The following is an 18,815-nucleotide window of genomic DNA, read 5'->3' as shown; positions in this document are numbered from 1 at the left end:
GAATGTCACCATTGCGTGATATGATGCGCCTTCCAAACAATCGTCGAATAGCTGCCATCGATTGTCAGGCAGTATGTGAAGTGGCTCCACCTGGGGACTTCTTTTTTAAGGCTGAACCCGTTTCTTCAAAATTACGCACCCATGTTGTAATCGCATGACCAGACGGAACACGATCATGATGTCGTAACTGATAATGACGCAGAAATTATCGTTGCGTCAGACTTTCTTATGAAAGGCTTTCACAGTGAATGCTCATTGCGCACCACTCCACTGTTCCATTATGACTAATGGCAAGGTGCCTAAAACGAGGTCGCATTGGTCCCAAACAACTGCCAACGCCCCAGGGTCATCAACACCTACTTCCAAAATTTCCAATTTCCCTGCACCATCCTGTATTAGTTTTTTATTTTATTAATTTGGCAAAAATTTCTAAACTGTTATTTTAATTTGGTCATTTTGGTGTGTTGAGTGTTTCTTGATGTAGAAAAAAATGAATTTAAATTATTTTAGTGCATTTCTGACACATAGCAGAATGTGGGTTCTACATACTTTCTGAATCCACTGTACATATTTGGTGAACTGTATGACAAAACTCAAAATATCCCTAATTGTTACTGCAGATGAGCTCATTACCTTGTTGGAAGTTGGGGAAGAGCCAGAATGACACTTACCGTTGGACGCAGTGAAGTCAATGGCTACTGTGAAATTTATCTGGGTGCTGAGAGAGAAAAAGAGAGAGAGAAAATACAGAGAAATTAGTAAAGATGACTTGTGCCAGAGTAGGGTGTTGCACATAATGGCATAGCGCCACAGGGAAACCTTTCATTTCCGCTTGATGACGGGGTGAACAGCTGGGTTGCCTAATTAGGATGAAAAGGAAATCCGATTACATTGTGTTCACTTTATCCACCCACTCACTAATTTGCTGATGCAGCCACCCAGGATTTGCCCAACACCGTTTCTGCGGCCCTCCACCACAACTTTAAAGCCTCCTGTTGTTCTATCTTCTTACCTCGGTAGTTTCAGGTGTTCCCTTTTGAATTGCCTTGTCACACTACTGTCTATTCATTTTTACACCTGCTTTTTTCTTTAGAGGGTCTAACGTAACTTCTTTGGTATCATTAGACACAAAGGAGGGACCCACAGTCTATCGCGGCGCATTCACTGGAAAATACCTACAACATTTTAGACTCACCAGGCCAATTAACCTGGAGTGCATATCAAGAATGCTATGGAAGACACTGAAGCATCAAGAGAACACCCACGTTAGGACCAGCAGGTCTTTGAGGCAGTGACAGAACAACGCTAATGAGTGTGCCAGTCTGTCTTTATATAGATAGCACAGGCTGGTCAAAAGTTTTAGAACAGCTCAGCTTTTTTTAGTTTTTTTGGAAATGCATGCAGTTTAATATCTTAATGTTTAATAAAATCAAGGCATAGAACAAATAAACAATGGCAAAAATATGTCCGGGAATCATTACGTGTACAAAATTCTATTCAAATTTTTGATTAATCAAAGTGGCCATCTTTTCTTGACATAACGGCCAAATTGTGGTAATCCTTTTGATTCAGAATGGTAGTCACTCTGTGCAGGTCACCATCTCTGCCTCAAGCAAAAGAACTCCAGACCATCACACGTCCTCCTCCATGTTTGACAGTTGGTGTCCCACACTGAGCAACCATCCTTTCAAGAGCTTGATGGCGTACAAACACCCTGCATGATGAACCAAAGACTTTCTTCCAATCTGCAGTAGTCCACAGCTGGTATTTCAAGGCCTGATTTTGTCCTTTAAGGAATGGCTTTCTTGCTTGTACTCACCCTGTCTAACTTGCTGCACAAAATCTCTTCTTCACAGTAGAAACTGAGACCTGCTTTATCAACCTGCTCTGTTAAGCTGTGATTGAAGCTGTTGTCCTGTGAGGCACCTGTCGCAAAAGCTGGTGGCCCTCAGAAACCTGGTCTTCTGATTTGGTTTTGACTTTGGCTCTGCCAGATCTCCTCCTATTAGAGTTTCTTCTCGTTTCCAGTTGCTCGTGAATTGTGTAGGACACCACTGGACTCACTGACGCTTTGATTTTATATTCAATTTCTCTAAATGAATGGCATACACTTCTAAGGGTAATAATGCTCTGTCTCATTTCTCATTTGTTAATTGTCATTTTCTTGCCATTATCACAGGAATTTACACTTTCTACATTGTAATATTGTCCAAGTGGTACTGCAGAGGGTGTAGTAACATAGTAGTCTGTTCTAGCTCTGCTTCAGACAGACTGAGGGTTTTTAAGAATCAACAGAAGTTGGGACACCTGTGCAAATTGTTTGCTTCAACTTTCAAAGCTTAATTTACTTCAATTGCTACAGAACATCTGTACGTTGTAACCTATTAGTTGTTCCTTGAAGAAGGCCCATTTATAATATTTTGATATATCCTTTTTCAGTTTTTACTAAGTTTACTGTTTGCCTTTTTGCCATTTTAGGTCATTCATTGCATTTCAACTTATTACATTTGAAGAAAAACTGGAAAAAGTGAGATGTTCTAAAATGTTTGACTGGTATTGTGTACTGTTTTCAATGTAAATGTATGGGTTCAGTAAATCCAAAATATGTATTTGATAAGCAAATATTTTATACTACATGGCAATGCAACTAATAAAGAATTATTATTTCAGCTTTATACAAAGAATTACTATGACAACATTTAGAAGTCTAGTGAGCCAGTAGAGTATGGCAGTGTATCCGGCATGCCATCTATAACATAATCCTCAGTTGCTGCCATCAACAGTCCACTGCTGCAGAAAGGCCTCTCCCAGCTTTTTTTCCACCAGGAATAATTTTTGGTCTTCTGCATCTAGGTTGTTCTTACAAAATTCCTTATCTCATCAACCCATCCTGAATTTTGGCCACCCCTTTGGTCTCTTCTTATCTCTAGGAGTACTGTTTAAAACTTCTGTAGTCCACCTGCCATCTGTTCTGCCCAACTTCACTTTCTTTTGTCAATGGTGACAAAGACATCCTCTCGGTTTTTCTCTTTCTATCTCTGTGAATAATGCCAATGGGTATCTCTGCTCGACTCTCATTTCTTGTGTATTCTTTGCATTCAGATTTTATGCTGTGCTTTCATACATCATAACGGGTAAAATGCCTTGATTAAAAAACTTGCGCTTCAGACACATGGGCATATTGCTTTTAAAAATTTCATTTGACTTTCCAAATGTGCTTCATGCTGTTATGAAATGAGAGCAATCCAAATAACGAAAGTGTGAGGGGCTTCAAAAAAGACCCATAAACTACCCAGCCCCTCACCCTTGTACTGAATTGAGGCTGGAAGTTTGAATGGAGATATGGTAACAAGCCCAGGAAATGAATCAAAGATCAGGACAGAAGGTGGATCAGAGAAGAACTGAACAACTATACCCAAAATGCAAAACAAACTTGTAGAGAAAAGGACATGTAAAGATTCAGAATACCAAAAAAACAAGAAATGAAGCAAAGGCTTTTTTCTTAAAGAACTGAAACCAATCATGTATAGTGAAAAGCTGCACAACACTCACATTTATAACGTCGCCCTAAAAATATCAACCATTACTCTGCACGGAACCACGCACTCCACAACTAAGAGAGGCGTCACGAAAGAAACACAAAATGGTAACACGGTAAATAGACGTTATACTAATAATACTAATAATAAATGTGTCCAAAGAGACAAATAAAAATGATAAAACCCAACCTGAAAGATACTTCAAAAAGAAAAACATAATTCCTCATAACTGAAATTAATGTTAACCCCAAGAGAGATGAGAAATATGTTTTATGTAGTGATACTTTGCAACTAATTCTACATGCCGGCTTCAGCATACACAGGCCTAAAAATGGGTTTTGATTTCCAAAGTTCAAAATATATTTGAAAGTCAAAAAAGAAATATATATCAAAATGCAATTTAAAGAAAATAAAAGAACTCGGCCTTGGAAGGACAAGGCCAAAGCAAAATCCTGACATGTAATTTTATAACCAGTCTGGAGCATGTCCCAGATAGTGTAGGGAACAAGGAACAAACCCTGAACAGGGCACCAGTCCATCATAGGGCAAAAACACACCCACACACATTAAGGCCAACTTAGAGTCACCAATTCACCTAACCTGCATGGTTTTGGACAGTGGGAGGAAACCAGAGCACCTGAAGGAAACCCACATAGACACTGGGAGAGCATGAACACTCCACGCAGGGAAGACCCAGGATGCAAACCCAGGACCCCTTACTGCGAGTCAGCAGTGCTACCACTGCACCACAATCTTAATAGATAAAGACAAGGGGGCTCATCCCCTTGCTCGCTTCGCTCGCCTACCCCCGGCGTTGGGTATCGTGAAATACATTAGTCGAGCTCGTTCGTTTTGGAGCCGTGCCCGCTTTGCCTGCGGCATTTCAGACGCGCGTTGTAGGCGCCTGCGCTCATTGATTTTATCCAGGCAGGCTCGTGTTTGTATATCCGTCAGTCGAGCTCGTTCGTTTTGAACCCGTGCCTGCTTTGCTTCCGCAGTTTCAGATGCGCATTGTAGGCGCCTGCGTTCATTGATCTTATCCAGTTGGGCTCGTGTTTGTATCGTTGAGCTGTATTGTGTTTGAATTTGGTGTAAAGCGTTCAGCAATTTGTACAATCCCAAGCAGCACATTATTCCTAACTTCACTCCACAGTAGTGCCACTCACAATATGGCGGTGACGCCTGCGCCTTCACTCCGCAGTAGTGCCACACACAATATGGCGGTGACGTCTGCAGCTTCCGTACTATCTTTGTGGACCTGTGGGGCCTCCGTAGCCTCTTATGTGTGACTCGGGGTGGGTGCAGCGCAGAATCCTCTTTTTTGTGTGGTTGTGTCGTTAGTGGTAGCTATGGGTGCTTCATTTCTCATTCATGTTAGTTGAGCTGTTTCGTTCTTGGTCCGTGACTACTTCGTTCACGGTGGATACGACTTTGCTTGCGGGTCTATGAGACGCGCGCCTGCGCAGTACGTCTCATGGTCCCATCACCGTGTCCCTGCGTCCACATCCGGTTTATTCTCGGTTAGTAATATGGATATTTATTTGAAAAATCACACAAAGAAAGTACAAAATGGCATAAAGGCAAAATAAAGGAAAAAATGTATTTCCCTAAAAAGGCAATCCATAGGAAACAAGTCCAGTCTACAATCCAGTAAACAGTAATCCTAAAAACAGAAGCAAGAAATCCAGAAACTAGATAACAAGGAACAAGGAAAAGCAATGCTTACAAACTTTATTTACAATCAGTGAACTACTACTGGTCTTGCTCCCCTGCTGAGGAGGCTGAGGGTGGTCCTACAGCAGTGACATCAGGATGGTCCTGCCTTGAGGGGTACCCCTCACAAAGTATCACAGAAGAACAACTCAAAACACGAAGAAACTAAATGATAAACAAGCAAAATATGTTCAAAATTTGCAGAATTACCATGAACGCCTGAAAAACAGTGCTTTACAACAAACAAAGAAGATGCAGAAAAGGTATAGAAACATAAGCCAGGAAGACACTCAGCCTGCTAGTTTTTGCTCTTCTGTTCATTTCCCATATGCCATAGCTCTGTGTATCTCAAATGGCTTCAGGTCAGTGACATACGGGGAGTAAAACTGGATTTACATTTGGTGACTATGGTGGTTTGTCCTCTACTAGGCTTCAAACTGATAACTGCCAGAAATTTTTGTACTGGAGAAAATGGACATAGATAGAATGCTTTATTTTTGAACATTTGTGAAGCTGTCATGACTGATTTTATCTTTCCAATAAAACTGGACCCCAGAGTTTTATTTACTAGAGTAAGGCCAAAGTCTTTTGTGAGAACATCAAGAAGAGCAGTCTGGACTGAGCTGGGGTTGATACACAAACGTCTAAGACTTCATTCAGTAATCAAATCATAAGGACTAGATGTGCTCCACAGAAGAAGCAAAGCACAGTTAAAACCAAAAGTAAAAGAATACGAAAAAGAAATTGCCATACAGACAGGTTTTCTCAAGCTAAATAAAGATCTCTTTGAAATGAAGCCTGGGCAAAGTCTGTGGCTCCCTCAAATATAAGATGGCCACCACAACATCACTTGCAAGCACAAACACATTAAACATTCCTAACCAGAAGTAAGAAGGAGACAAAATAACACATGCAAAATAAAAACTAAGTATAATATTTTTGATTAAATTATGACAGAGGAGGTGCAATACCCTGTACTTTCAGGTGAGCCTCTTACGCCAAACCAACCTCATGTTTCTAATCGCATGTGTTTGAGAGCTGAAGTCTTCTGCAGCACTGTGTTGAAGTGGAATGTGTTTAGGAATAGGTTTTTGTGATTTATTTATTTTTCTCACTTTTTTTCATAATTATTTAAGATTTTATTATTACTTTCATCACCATTTTGAAATAGCACAGATGCTGCAATTTTACGGTATTTATGTCAAGAGTAATAGCGTATTGTTGACTAAATTACAAAATATACAGTGAATTTTAAAGCAAATCTTTAGTTGTTTAGAGAAATGATATTTAGTAACATTAAGACCTCTGCTTTGTCACCTTGACTCTTGATTCACAGTTTTTTCATTTTGTTTGACACTACAGTTTTTGACTTCTTTGTTAAAACTTTTTTGCTTTGAAGAACCCCTGTTCTTAAGTCTCTACACTGGCTTCCAGTTAAGGAAGTTAAGTTTAGGACTGTTTAGGACTGTTAAGTTAAGTTTAGGACTGATTTTCTCTTTTTTACATGTGAAGCCTTAAATGGCCGAGACCCTGCTTACTTATCTGAATTTATCTTTACTTTCTCTTAGGGAGCTACCCACAAAATATAAGCAACATAAGATCACACAATTCACACACAGAAACTAAATTAGCGTTGGCAAAAAATCAGATAAAATATCAATAACCTGAATGATGGAATTAAACATGAACAAAAAAGAAATTTAAACTTAACTGGCTTAAGTATAAGAGGTTATGTCGAGGCAAACGTCACGGCAGCCCGACTTTTCTCAAGAAGGCACATGGAGTCTCAGGAAGGCAGCAGAATCAGGTTTTTATTGCGTGATGCATACAAATCAAGTGAAATGTACGCCCAAGGATGGGCATACCATAGTTTTATTACAATTCTTATCTCCCAACACATTTGCCTCTGTTATTTGACTCCCTATCATTCCATTCACCTCTATCCTGCCTCCAACTGGTTCCACCAATATTCCACCAATAAAATCCTGCCTAGTACTGGTCCAGTTGTCACCACCAGTATTTACAAACTCAAGTTCATATCTCTTACAGTATCTGGAGTAGTGGAATTCACTCTTCCCACCCTTCAGTGCACAGTTGACCTTCAGTCTATAATATATTGGTGGTTTCTAGTTTATTCAGATACAGTGCTCGTGCTTAATAAAATATAATAGTTATTTATTTTATGTGCTCATGATTCATTTTGAATACAAATTAATTAAGATAAATATATCCCTCTATAGTTACCCCTAAAGCAGAGTTCTCAAACAGTGACTGCAGGATTTAATTCTAACCCTTTTCTTAATTAGTCAGTCAGTCATTCTCCAACCTGCTATACGGGGTCACGGGGGTCTGCTGTAGCCAATCCCAGCCAGTACAGTGCGCAAGACAGGAACAAACACCGGGCAGGGCACCAGCCCACCACAGGACACACACACACTAACACACCAGGGACAATTTAGGATCGTCAATGCACCTAACCTGCACATCTTTGGACTGTGGGAGGAAACCGGAGCACCTGGAGGAAACCCACACAGACACGGGGAGAACATGCAAACTCCACGCAGGGCTGACCCAGGAAGCCAACCCAGGTCTCCTTACTGTGAGGCAGCAGTGCTACCACTGTGCCACTGGGTCACCCCTTGCTTAATTAGTGACCTGTATTTGCTGCTAATTAACTTCTTTTGAATCAATTGTAATTGACTTGCTCTTGAAGACTCAGACCCCTTAATTGTTTCTTTATCCTTAATTAGCTGCCAAACAATAATGACATACAAAATGAGCCAAAACTTGACCAGCAAACTGTGTCAATCATACAATATCTGAAAATAAAGAAAGGTGAGATTTGGAATGTTGATCTGCTCAGGTCCCCAAAACATTTTAACAGAGCTCTTAGAAAAGAGAAAATCAACAATTTCAGAAATGTCTGCTATTGCACAATAAGAGCAGCAAAAAGCTATGGAATTAAAGAACGGGTTTAATTAACAACAAGAATCAGAGCCTAATGAAGCAACTGGCTGGAGTCTGAGGCCCTGACTTAGTTGGTCTTCTGTTGGCTCACTCATTTCACATTTCATTTCTATTTGGGTGCCATTTAAGGAAATAAATTAAGCAAATCAGAGGAACTATGGAGAAATTCAGGGAAACAAATCTTTAAAAACAAGTCCACTATGTTTAATTCAAAATAAGTTAATTAGCAGCAAAAACAGGTCACTAAGTAAGAAAAGGGTTAGAATGAAAACCTGCAGCAATCTATCTATCTATCTATCTATCTATCTATCTATCTATCTATCTATCTATCTATCTATCTATCTATCTATCTATCTATCTATCTATCTATCTATCTATCTATCTATCTATCTATCTATCTATCTATCTATCTATCTATCTATCTATCTATCTATCTATCTAACAGCGGCTCTCCAGGTCCGGAGTTTGAGAACCCTGCCCTAAAGGCTCTATATCTCTCAGTCCCTTCTTCTCAAAGCTCTTCTGATGTGCCATTTCTCACCTTGGTTATAATATAGTCAAGTTCAGCAACAAATGAGTAAAGACAAGAATCAAAAGTCCAGAAAAATGTGACATGAAAAGTTTATATAATGACTGAGGTTAAGCTCTGAGCTTGTCTCTTCTTATTTTTCATCCATCCATCCATTTTACAACCCACTGAATCCGAACACAGGGTCACGGGGGTCTGCCGGAACCAATCCCAGCCAACACAGGGCACAAGGCAGGAACCAATCCCGGGCAGGGTGCCAACCCACCGCAGTCTTCTTATTTTTATTTTTATGTATTTTTTCATTTTCATTTGGTGGTTAGTCTCCTCTTCATTGTGTTCTTCATGGGACTGCTGGAAGAGAGGGTTTAGTTAGGCTAAGATTATCACTCAAGGTGATGTATCGATTGATAAAGACTTCCAGCACAGCATTACAGGCATATTTCCCAGTAGAACCTTTTTAATGCCCCATTAAACACTCTCAGTCATTAAAAACTTCCAATCCCTCATGAGATTCTGGGAAAGGGACAAGAGCATTAGATTTGCAAATACTTTCAGCACTGGATGATGGTGGTGGGTGGTGAGTGGCCAGCGGCAGAATGTGTGCACTTTGGGGTCAAATGGACACCAAGTTTCCTTAGCATGATGCATTTGATAGAACAGGCTAATTATTTAACCAAAGATTAGCAGAGCTGCAGGCTCTCATTAGCCTCGTACTGGCAAGACAATTACCCCCTTAGGGGAAGCCAAGTGATTAATCTATCAGTGGAACAACTTGACTTGTCTGCTCAAGGGTCCTCACAACACTGCTCCACAGCTTAAAAGACCCAACTTTGGTTACCTCTTGATGCATTATCAGCCAGGCGTATGAACATGTGTTAGTGCAGCCTGTTAAATAAGGAAATGGAGTGTACCAAGATATGCATATCTTATCTGGTAGCATTCTCCATAGCTATCTTATTATATAATCCACAGTACTGCTATAAAGTTACAAGGTAGTTTGATCAAACAGCATCTTCTTCTTCCTAGATTTTATCCCATGCTCATGCAGGGTCAGCTGTTGAGCTGGACTTTCGGCACTTGTTTTGATTGAGAGCATCTTGAGGGGCAACGTTAACTTGTTGCATATCCTCCTTGATTCGGCTGAGCCAGAGTTTTTTCAGTCTTCTGTGTGCCTACCTGCCATGCGGACTGAGTTGTAAAGCTGTCTTGACCACTGACCACTGACTCATTATCGCTGAGAATGATATGGCTGTACCATTGCAGGTATGCGTTGCGCGTCTTCTCATCGTTTGGCACATTGGTCACAATCTTCCGAAACCTTTATTCATGATTTGGTCAAATCTGGTTAGGCCAAGAACCCACTGCAGCATTTGCATCTCCATGACATGTAACAGTTGCTTATGGCTGGAGGAGGTTGGACAACATTTTGCCCCATATGTGGCCACTGGGTGGACAACTTGTTTGTATATCTTCACCTTGAGGTAGTTTGGAATCTTGTCGCCACTTTATCCAAGCCAAGTTGGTTTGTGTTTGGGGGTCTGGCATCGTATCGCTGTCTCTGCAGATGATTGATCCAAGATATCTATATATTCAGTGACCTTCAATCCGGATAGTGTCATCAGTCTGGGTGCCACATTCCATGTATTCTGTTTTCTTGATGTTTAATTGGAGGTCATTTTCTTCGTGTCTCGTTTTCCACCTCAGTGGGAGGTTTTCTAGGGCCTGTCGTGTTTCATCCGGGAGTTCAACATCATCAGTGTAAAGGAGTGTCCATGGGTGTGGTGTCTGGAGACCCACTGTGGTCATGTCCATACATAAATTGAAGAGTGTGAGACAGAGTGCCGATCCTTGCTGGATGCCTACATTGATGGTGAAAAGCAGCGAGATGCTGGCCAGGCATGATATGAAACTGGTGGCCTTGTCGTAGAGAATCTTGGTCTACTTGACATAAACTTCCGGTACGCCATGAGACTAGAGGGTTTACCATATAAGGTCACGAGGGACTCGTTCAAACACTTTATCCAGATCCAAGAAGACCATGTGGAGCAGTCGGTTCTTTTCTCAATGTTTCTCCATCAAGAGGCGTAAGATATGTATTGCATCCGTTGTTCCATGGCCGCTGACAAATCCACACTGGTTGGCTGTGATGGTCATGATGTGTCGTATTCAAAGATCTTCATGGTGTGGTAGAGTAGGCGAATCGAGTGGTAGGTTGACACTGTCACTTACACCCCCTTTACATTTTCATATTGGGATGGTGGTGCTGGTAGACCAGCATTTGGGGAACTTGCCTTTGATACCTTTGATCAAACATCATCTCCTGAATAAATCACCACACCACTTGCCTTCTCCCACCCTTCCAGTTTCTAACATTCCACATACCACCAAATTGCTCAAAATTAATAAACGGTTGATTCCAAAAGTATTCATGCCCCTTCATTGGTAGATTCCAAAAGTATTCATGCCCTTTCATTTTCAACACACTTTATTATGTTGCAGATTTCATGTTAAATGGATAACTACCATTTTTGCCCATCAGTCTACACTCAATAATGCATAATGGCAAAGTGAAACCATCACTGGAACCATCCTGGGACAGGAAAGTGCTGAACATCAGGTAAGCCAATTTGTGTTTACTTTTAAATAAAATGAAGTTATATATTTTAGTATATCCTCATTTATCATGGTGCTAGGGACTAGAGACATCTTGCACAATGCTCAGACGTGTTATTAAAAATTTCACTGTACTATAAAAATGTCACAGTACTATATAATACTACCATTAGTTAGGAAAAACAACAAATGAACACAAAATTGTAAATGAATGGTCTCACATTATGATTTAAATTTTGGCTAGACCACTTACAGTGCGGGTAACCTAATGGAATCCATCCAATCATTTTCTATCCCAGCAAGCATCAGGTGCAAGGCAGGAACAATCACTGGAGAGGACACCAGCCAAACTCAAGGTTCTAAGGTAATCCAGTAAGTAGATAATCTGAATTGAGATGAAGGAAGTGAGATGTGTTGATAGGAGTGGAGTGGGAAGACCATGCTAGATTGTCCAAGGTCTTGCACATAATCGAAAGTAACTTATTATGGATCCTAACTTTTATTGATCACACCCCACATCCTCCCTGCCCTCCTTGTGGGTATCCTCCGGGTGCTTTGGTTTCCGTCCACAGTGCAAAGACATGCAGGTTAGATGGATTTACAATGCTAAATAGGCCCATGTGTTTGTGTGTGAGTGAGTGTGAGTGTGTTCACCCTGTGATGGACAGGAATTGTTATTAACTCGCACCTTGTGCTTGCTCTGATATGTTCCAGCTGCCCCGTGACACTGCTCATGATCAACTGAGTTTGGAGGATGGATAGATAGATGGATGGATGGATGGATGGATGGATGGATGGATGGATGGATGGATGGATGGATGGATGGATAATTTTCAGAATTGGAGTCTACCAGAGTATGTAATACATCTGGTACCTAAATTATGAACATACATGTTATGAAAAGTAACTGGTGGTGGTGAAGGTGGTGTGATCTTTGAAAGCTGCTCTATTAAACCAAACTTATTGACTGATGGATGGATGGATGGATGGATGGATGGATAATTTTCAGAATTGGAGTCTACCAGAGTATGTAATACATCTGGTACCTAAATTATGAACATACATGTTATGAAAAGTAACTGGTGGTGGTGAAGGTGGTGTGATCTTTGAAAGCTTTTCTATTAAACCAAACTTATTGACTGATTGATATGGATGTTTGATTAGTGTAGCATTAGGCATTATCCAATAATCCATTTAGCATGAAACTCCTTAAATCCATCTCAAACTTCCATCAATGTGGCCTTAAGTCTGAGAAGGATGAACAATAGTTTAGTAGGGTCCCTGACTCACACACTTAGTCAAATGTCAGTTCCCTGTGGTATTTATAGTTCACCCTTTAACCATTCTAGATTCTGAATCCACTTCTTCCAGCAAAGGATTGGCGGGCGGCCATGTCTATTCTGGCAACAACAAGACACAAAACAGTGAACAACCCAGAAAGAGACACCAGTCAAACACCGGGTATGTTCATTCACACTCCCAGACTCTCCTATGGAGGGCCAATTCAGAATTGAAATGTGGAGAGAAACCAAAAATACAGGCGACAGCCCATTCCGACATTGGGAGAACTTACAAGTTCCATAAAGTCAGTGAACAGGCATTGGAAGCAGCATGCCAACATCTTCACCCTGTGCCTCAAACGGCCAACTACGTCTAAAAATAATTTAACATCCTATGGAAGCACACTTTTATCAGTATTTACTTTAAAAAATGTCATGTTTCTGGGTATGTTACGGCCAGAATGTAGGAAAGTAGTTCAGGAGGCGGGAGATGGGAAGAAACTGTCATTTTCACATTTTCACTGATCCTCAGTACACCCCCCCCACCCCCCCCTTATAGGAGTGTATACGCTAACTGCTGAGGTTTCATCCCTCGTGTCCCTGAGCTGCTGTTTCTCCTTTAGTTACCCAAAGCAGCAAGCCAACATGTCTTGAGTCAGGAGGCTGTGTTGTTCCTTCTCCAGTAAAGCCTGTAATATCGTTAAAGCCCCCAAGCATACATGCACACACACACACACACACTCTCCCAAAGGGGTTATTCTTCATTCCTTAACTTGAGACTAAACGTTTTGCAGCAAAGACAGTCTGTTTTTCAGGCCAAGCACTCTTTTCTAGGGCAGGCCTCCTAGCAGCCTTACATAATCCTACATTGTGGGCCATCAATCTTTGTAATCGCGCTCCTGCGTTTCCTTCCATGGCAGCAAGCACCTCCAGGGGGCTAATATATTTAAACCTGAATGGATAGCACAGTGAAGCCCAGGTAAGAAGCATAAGCTTTAAGCTACGGTGGAGGTGTTGCACTGGCAAACGTACAACTGAAGCCTAATGGGGATCTGGTGAAGCTGATGGCTCAGAGTGCAGGATGGGTGGGCACTGAAGAGACCTCCATTTTCATATAATCAGACACATGAAACAACATAGTCTGTACACTGTGACAAACTGCTGTAGTCTTTACAGAAAACCTTTACAGGAACTTACTGTTTAATAATAATAACTGTTTACATTTATATCGCACTTTTATCACTACTCAAATAGCTTTCCACAAACCCATGGTCTCTTTACTGCAAGGCAGCAGTGTTACCATTGCGCCATCTGCATCATAACTGTAGTTTGCAATGTATCATGGGTCCACAATACAAATACAGTAGCTAGAAGCATGGTTCAGAATATACAATGAGCTCACCTACAGGCAGGAGTTGGTCTGAATGTAGCTTGGCCATTTTACAGTAAATTCTTTTTACTATTGTTAACAGTTTCAAAGACATGCAGGTTTGGTGGATTGGCAATGCCAAACTGGACCTAGTGAATGAACTGGCACCCTCTTCAGGAGGATTGTTCCTGCCTTACATCCTGTGCTTACTGGAGTAGGCTTCAGCATCCCATGATGCTGCTCAGCCCCCAACTGTGCCACTGCTAGATACCATTCCATATATTTCACTGTATGCATCGCCCTAATTTATATTTTAATTGTAACTTGAACATTTCCAAATCTATAATGGTGTTTTAGGTCAGGGGTGGGCAAAGTGGTTGCAGGTTTTTGTTCCAACCCAATTGCTTAATTATTAATTATTAATTTACTTAAACCAAATACTGCATGATAAATACACATAGGTGTAAAATGAAAACAAGCTAAAGTGAGGATTACTGGTTTCTTTTGTCATTTGAATCTTATTGCTAATAAGGAGCAACTAAAAATCGAGAATACAGCTGTTTATGCCTAAAATAAGCAATAAGGATTCAAAATCCTAATGAGTGACACAATAAAAATGAAGCTGAAGTGTCACTTGAGCAATAAGGGCTTCTTATTAACTAATTGGGTTGGAACAAAAAACTCTAGCCACTGCGACCCTCCAGGAACAACTTTGCCCACCGCTGTTTTGGTGGACTCAGAGTTTTTATTAAGGTGGTTCACGTATTATGGATAGTGATGAGCAAACCCCACTGATTTCACTTTGCCTTGAGTTTGACAAAATCACTGAAATGTTCAGGAACTTCGCTGTACTCAACAAAATGCATTGAAGTCAATGGGGAAGGAGAAACTGAACTGGTTTGGAGTGCATTATAATGGTGCATTGGTCTTCTAAGTGCCCCTGGGGGGCTAGGGAAGCACCTGCCAACTAATCTGGATCAATTATTGTGGCCTAAAATGTGACCAGAGCTGTAAGGCCTCGGTGCTAACCACTGAGCCACACACCGTGCCTCCCTGAGATAAAATTAATAGCATTAAACATCAGAACAGCAGCAGACCGGATAGTGTGAATTCACTTATATACACAGATAGTGTGAATGGGTTGCCCCCCTCCACTAGATTTGATAGCAGTACTCGCCTCTTTCATAAGCCGAATTGTACAGCTGTTTGTTTTTTGTCCCATGACACTTCTGCTCATTCCCTGCCGCTGCTACAGAACAAGCACAACACTAAAGTATGTGGACCCTTCACTCCTTCTTTTTTGCATCAACTGCACAGCATTCTGGGAAATGCTATTAAAGGGGTAGTTGCATATATTGTGAATTTCCCCTTGGGATTAATAAAGTATCTATCTATCTATCTATCTATCTATCTATCTATCTATCTATCTATCTATCTATCTATCTATCTATCTATCTATCTATTATACACATCTATCTATCTATTATCTATCTATTATACACATGTTACTGTACATACAAGTCCATACAAGAAGAAATTACTTTTAAGGCACAAATACACATTTCCAGTTTCCTTCTGTATGCACATTTTTGTGTTTAAATGTATTTTCAAGTTTTTTGCTAATTGTTAGCCCACTACTGGGATCAGCGTGATATGCCTTGGCCTGTCCCACCCAACACTGGCTGGTAAAGCTCTATGATGTTACAATCTGGCCTTGCAAAGCATCATGGGACACGGAAAAATAAAATAAAGCTTGTCAAAGCAGACCACACAGCAAAATTTCAGGGTAACATACAACAAAGAAGGCCACAGGTGAACACCGCATATTTGCTTTGGCAAATTTTGCTGATCAACACTAATTATGGATATGGACCCTGAGATTTGTTTGTACATTCATTGTGTTCCTGAAGTGGCTTTTAACAGGGCCATCTTAACTGCGTCATAGGCACCTGGTCAAAGCAGTGTATTGGGGCCACTGTTTTGATGGAAAAACAGAAACACAAATAGGCATCAGAAACATCGAGGGCCCCTATGCTCCTGGAGCCCCCAGCCAGTGCCCATTGTGCCCATATGTTAAGACGACCCTGGCTTTTAATGGAGGCCATCTTATGATTTAATGATTAAAAAGACTGAGGTCAAATGATTTAAAGTGGTTTAATGTGGTCAGGCCTGTCCCTTGGGTACTGCAACTTGGGTGGGTTGACTTGGAAAACATGAGGCACTGCATTTTTCTAAAATTCAATTTAGAAATTTCTATCTTTTAATGATATCCTAAGGGATACGCTGTAGCTTTTGTCTTCCCATGATCCTGTGAAAAAGAAAATTTCAAGACATCCATCATCAGCACTTTGTTAGGTTAAGTTTGCCTGTGAGCAGAGCTACTCGCTCTTTATTTGTGTCCAAGTCCGTGGCCTTGAGCTAAAGCCATTTAAGGTGGCCACATCTGACTTGTGCATCAAGCTGCAGGGACAGGCACTGGGTGACCATTAAAAATGTGGATTAAGTGGGATCAGTTTGTTAGAAATCCAGACGAACACCTTAGGTGGGACTCAGCAGAGTTTTTGTTGTTTTTTCCTTCGCTGTCTACCAGATGGATGACTTGTTGGCCTGATTTCTAAAGAAGCTGGTGTTAGCTACTTACAGTATTTGTAATTGCTTGTTCGTACAAGTCTTTGGTAACATAAAAATTTAAAATTTTAAAGGGGTTTACAAAATCACTTAATAGATGAACTAACATGCCATTACAATGGACAACGAAGGGTTTGCTTTCTGAACTCTTTGGGTGTTACCTTATGTATTTTGGCCTGCCAATTACAAAATTTCCCTTTAAATTTTCCTATCACAAACCATTTTTTGCAATTACAGTATGTATTTTTGTGACTTCCTCTCATATTATAAGTATTGTCAGTGCCAAATGGCTTGGACGGGCATCCCGACCAGAGGAGGGCATGGTTCCTTACCCATACGAGAGGCTCAGAGCATGCAGATAGGCATGCTCGGCCAGGAGAAATATAGAAGCCTGACCCAGAAGACAAGGGATGGATGGACAGCCCATCAGATGCTGTGGGTAATATGCTATTCTCCCAGGACACAAGATGGTAGCAGCCCTCCGCATTGATGCCCATTTAGGAACCAGCGGGGAATGCTGGGAATTGTAGTCCAACAACACAGCTCTGCGGGCGACCATGGATGCCGCAAGGGGGTACTGTAGGGAGATGCACTCCCCAATTTATGGGACTTCCGTATGACCCAGAAGTGCTTCCATCAGGCAGTGGCCCTGGCACCGAAAGTACCCTTGGGACCTTAATAAAAGGTTATCCAGGTGAGTCGGAGCTGGGAGGACGTGAAGCAACACACGACTGGAGGAGGGTATGGCAGTGGCAGGAGGAATTTTGGAGAGAGAAAGATTATTTGTACTTGTGCTTTGTGTTTGTGTTAACTTTTTTGAGGAATTATGTGTAATAAACACACCATTATTTGAACCCGGGACTCTTTGTGTGGGGCTCACTGATGTCCGGTTTCCATCACAGTATACATATACAACTGAAACATCTGTGCTGCTCAAAATGAAGTTCGAAACCACCAGAACTCTTTCTAGAGCTGGCCGGCCATCTAAACTGAGCGATCGGGCCTTAGTCAGGGAGGTGACCAAGATCCCGATGGTCACTCTGTCAGAGCTCCAGAGGTCCTCTGTGGAGAGAGGAGAACCTTCCAGAAGGACAACCATCTCTGCAGCAATCCACCAATCAGGCCTGTATGGTAGAGTGGCCAGACGGAAGCCACTCCTTAGTAAAAGGCACATGGCAGCCTGCCTGGAGTTTGCCAAAAGGCACCTGAAGGACTCTCAGACCATGAGAAAGAAAATTCTCTGGTCTGATGAGACAAAGATTGAACTCTTTGGTGTGAATGCCAGGCATCACGTTTGGAGGAAACCAGGCACCGCTCATCACCAGGCCAATACCATCCCTACAGTGAAGCATGGTGGTGGCAGCATCATGCTGTGGGGATGTTTTTGAGCGGCAGGAACTGGGAGACTAGTCAGGATAAAGGGAAAGATGACTGCAGCAATGTACAGAGACATCCTGGATGAAAACCTGCTCCAGAGCGCTCTTGACCTCAGCGTGGGGCGACGGTTCATCTTTCAGCAGGACAACGACCCTAAGCACACAGCCAAGATATCAAAGGAGTGGCTTCAGGACAACTCTGTGAATGTCCTTGAGTGGCCCAGCCAGAGACCAGACTTGAATCCAATTGAACATCTCTGGAGAGATCTTAAAATGGCTGTGCACCGACGCTTCCCATCCAACCTGATGGACCTTGAGAGGTGCTGCAAAGAGGAATGGGCGAAACTGGCCAAGGATAGGTGTGCCAAGCTTGTGGCATGATATTCAAAAAGACTTGAGGCTGTAATTGCTGCCAAAGGTACATCGACAAAGTATTGAGCAAAGGCTGTGAATACTTATGCACATGTGATTTCTCAGTTTTTTTATTTTTAATAAATTTGCAATAACCTCCAGTAAACTTTTTTGACGTTGTCATTGTGGGGTGTTGTGTGTAGAATTCTGAGGAAAATAATAAATTTAATCCATTTTGGAATAAGGCTGTAACATAACAAAATGTGGAAAAAGTGATGCGCTGTGAATACTTTCTGGATGCACTGTAAATTAGCAGATCTAGGTTAGATTTGAATGAGTTTACCTACAAATACAATTGCACTGAAACTCTTGGAGGTACTGCAGGTTTTGATTTCCTTTATAGGTTCCATTTTATGTTCATGTGAACTTTAACTTTGCAAACAGCCATAC

General features: G+C 41.4%; 1 protein-coding gene across 2 annotated transcripts in view; it reads right to left on the bottom strand.

Moving 5' to 3' along the window:
• LOC114647875 (copine-5) overlaps positions 1 to 18,815 on the bottom strand; it is a 318,809-nt gene that overhangs the window by 87,615 nt on the left and 212,379 nt on the right. For both annotated transcript variants that reach the window (XM_028796547.2, XM_028796548.2), the window contains one exon: positions 672 to 718. In XM_028796547.2, coding sequence (XP_028652380.1) covers positions 672 to 718 — 47 coding nt within the window. The remainder of the gene's footprint in view (positions 1 to 671; positions 719 to 18,815) is intronic.

This window comes from Erpetoichthys calabaricus, chromosome 3 (genome assembly GCF_900747795.2).
Source record: "Erpetoichthys calabaricus chromosome 3, fErpCal1.3, whole genome shotgun sequence".
NCBI classification, from domain to species: domain Eukaryota; kingdom Metazoa; phylum Chordata; class Cladistia; order Polypteriformes; family Polypteridae; genus Erpetoichthys; species Erpetoichthys calabaricus.
Note: the sequence above shows the minus strand (reverse complement) of the source record. Positions and strands in the feature narration are given on the sequence as shown.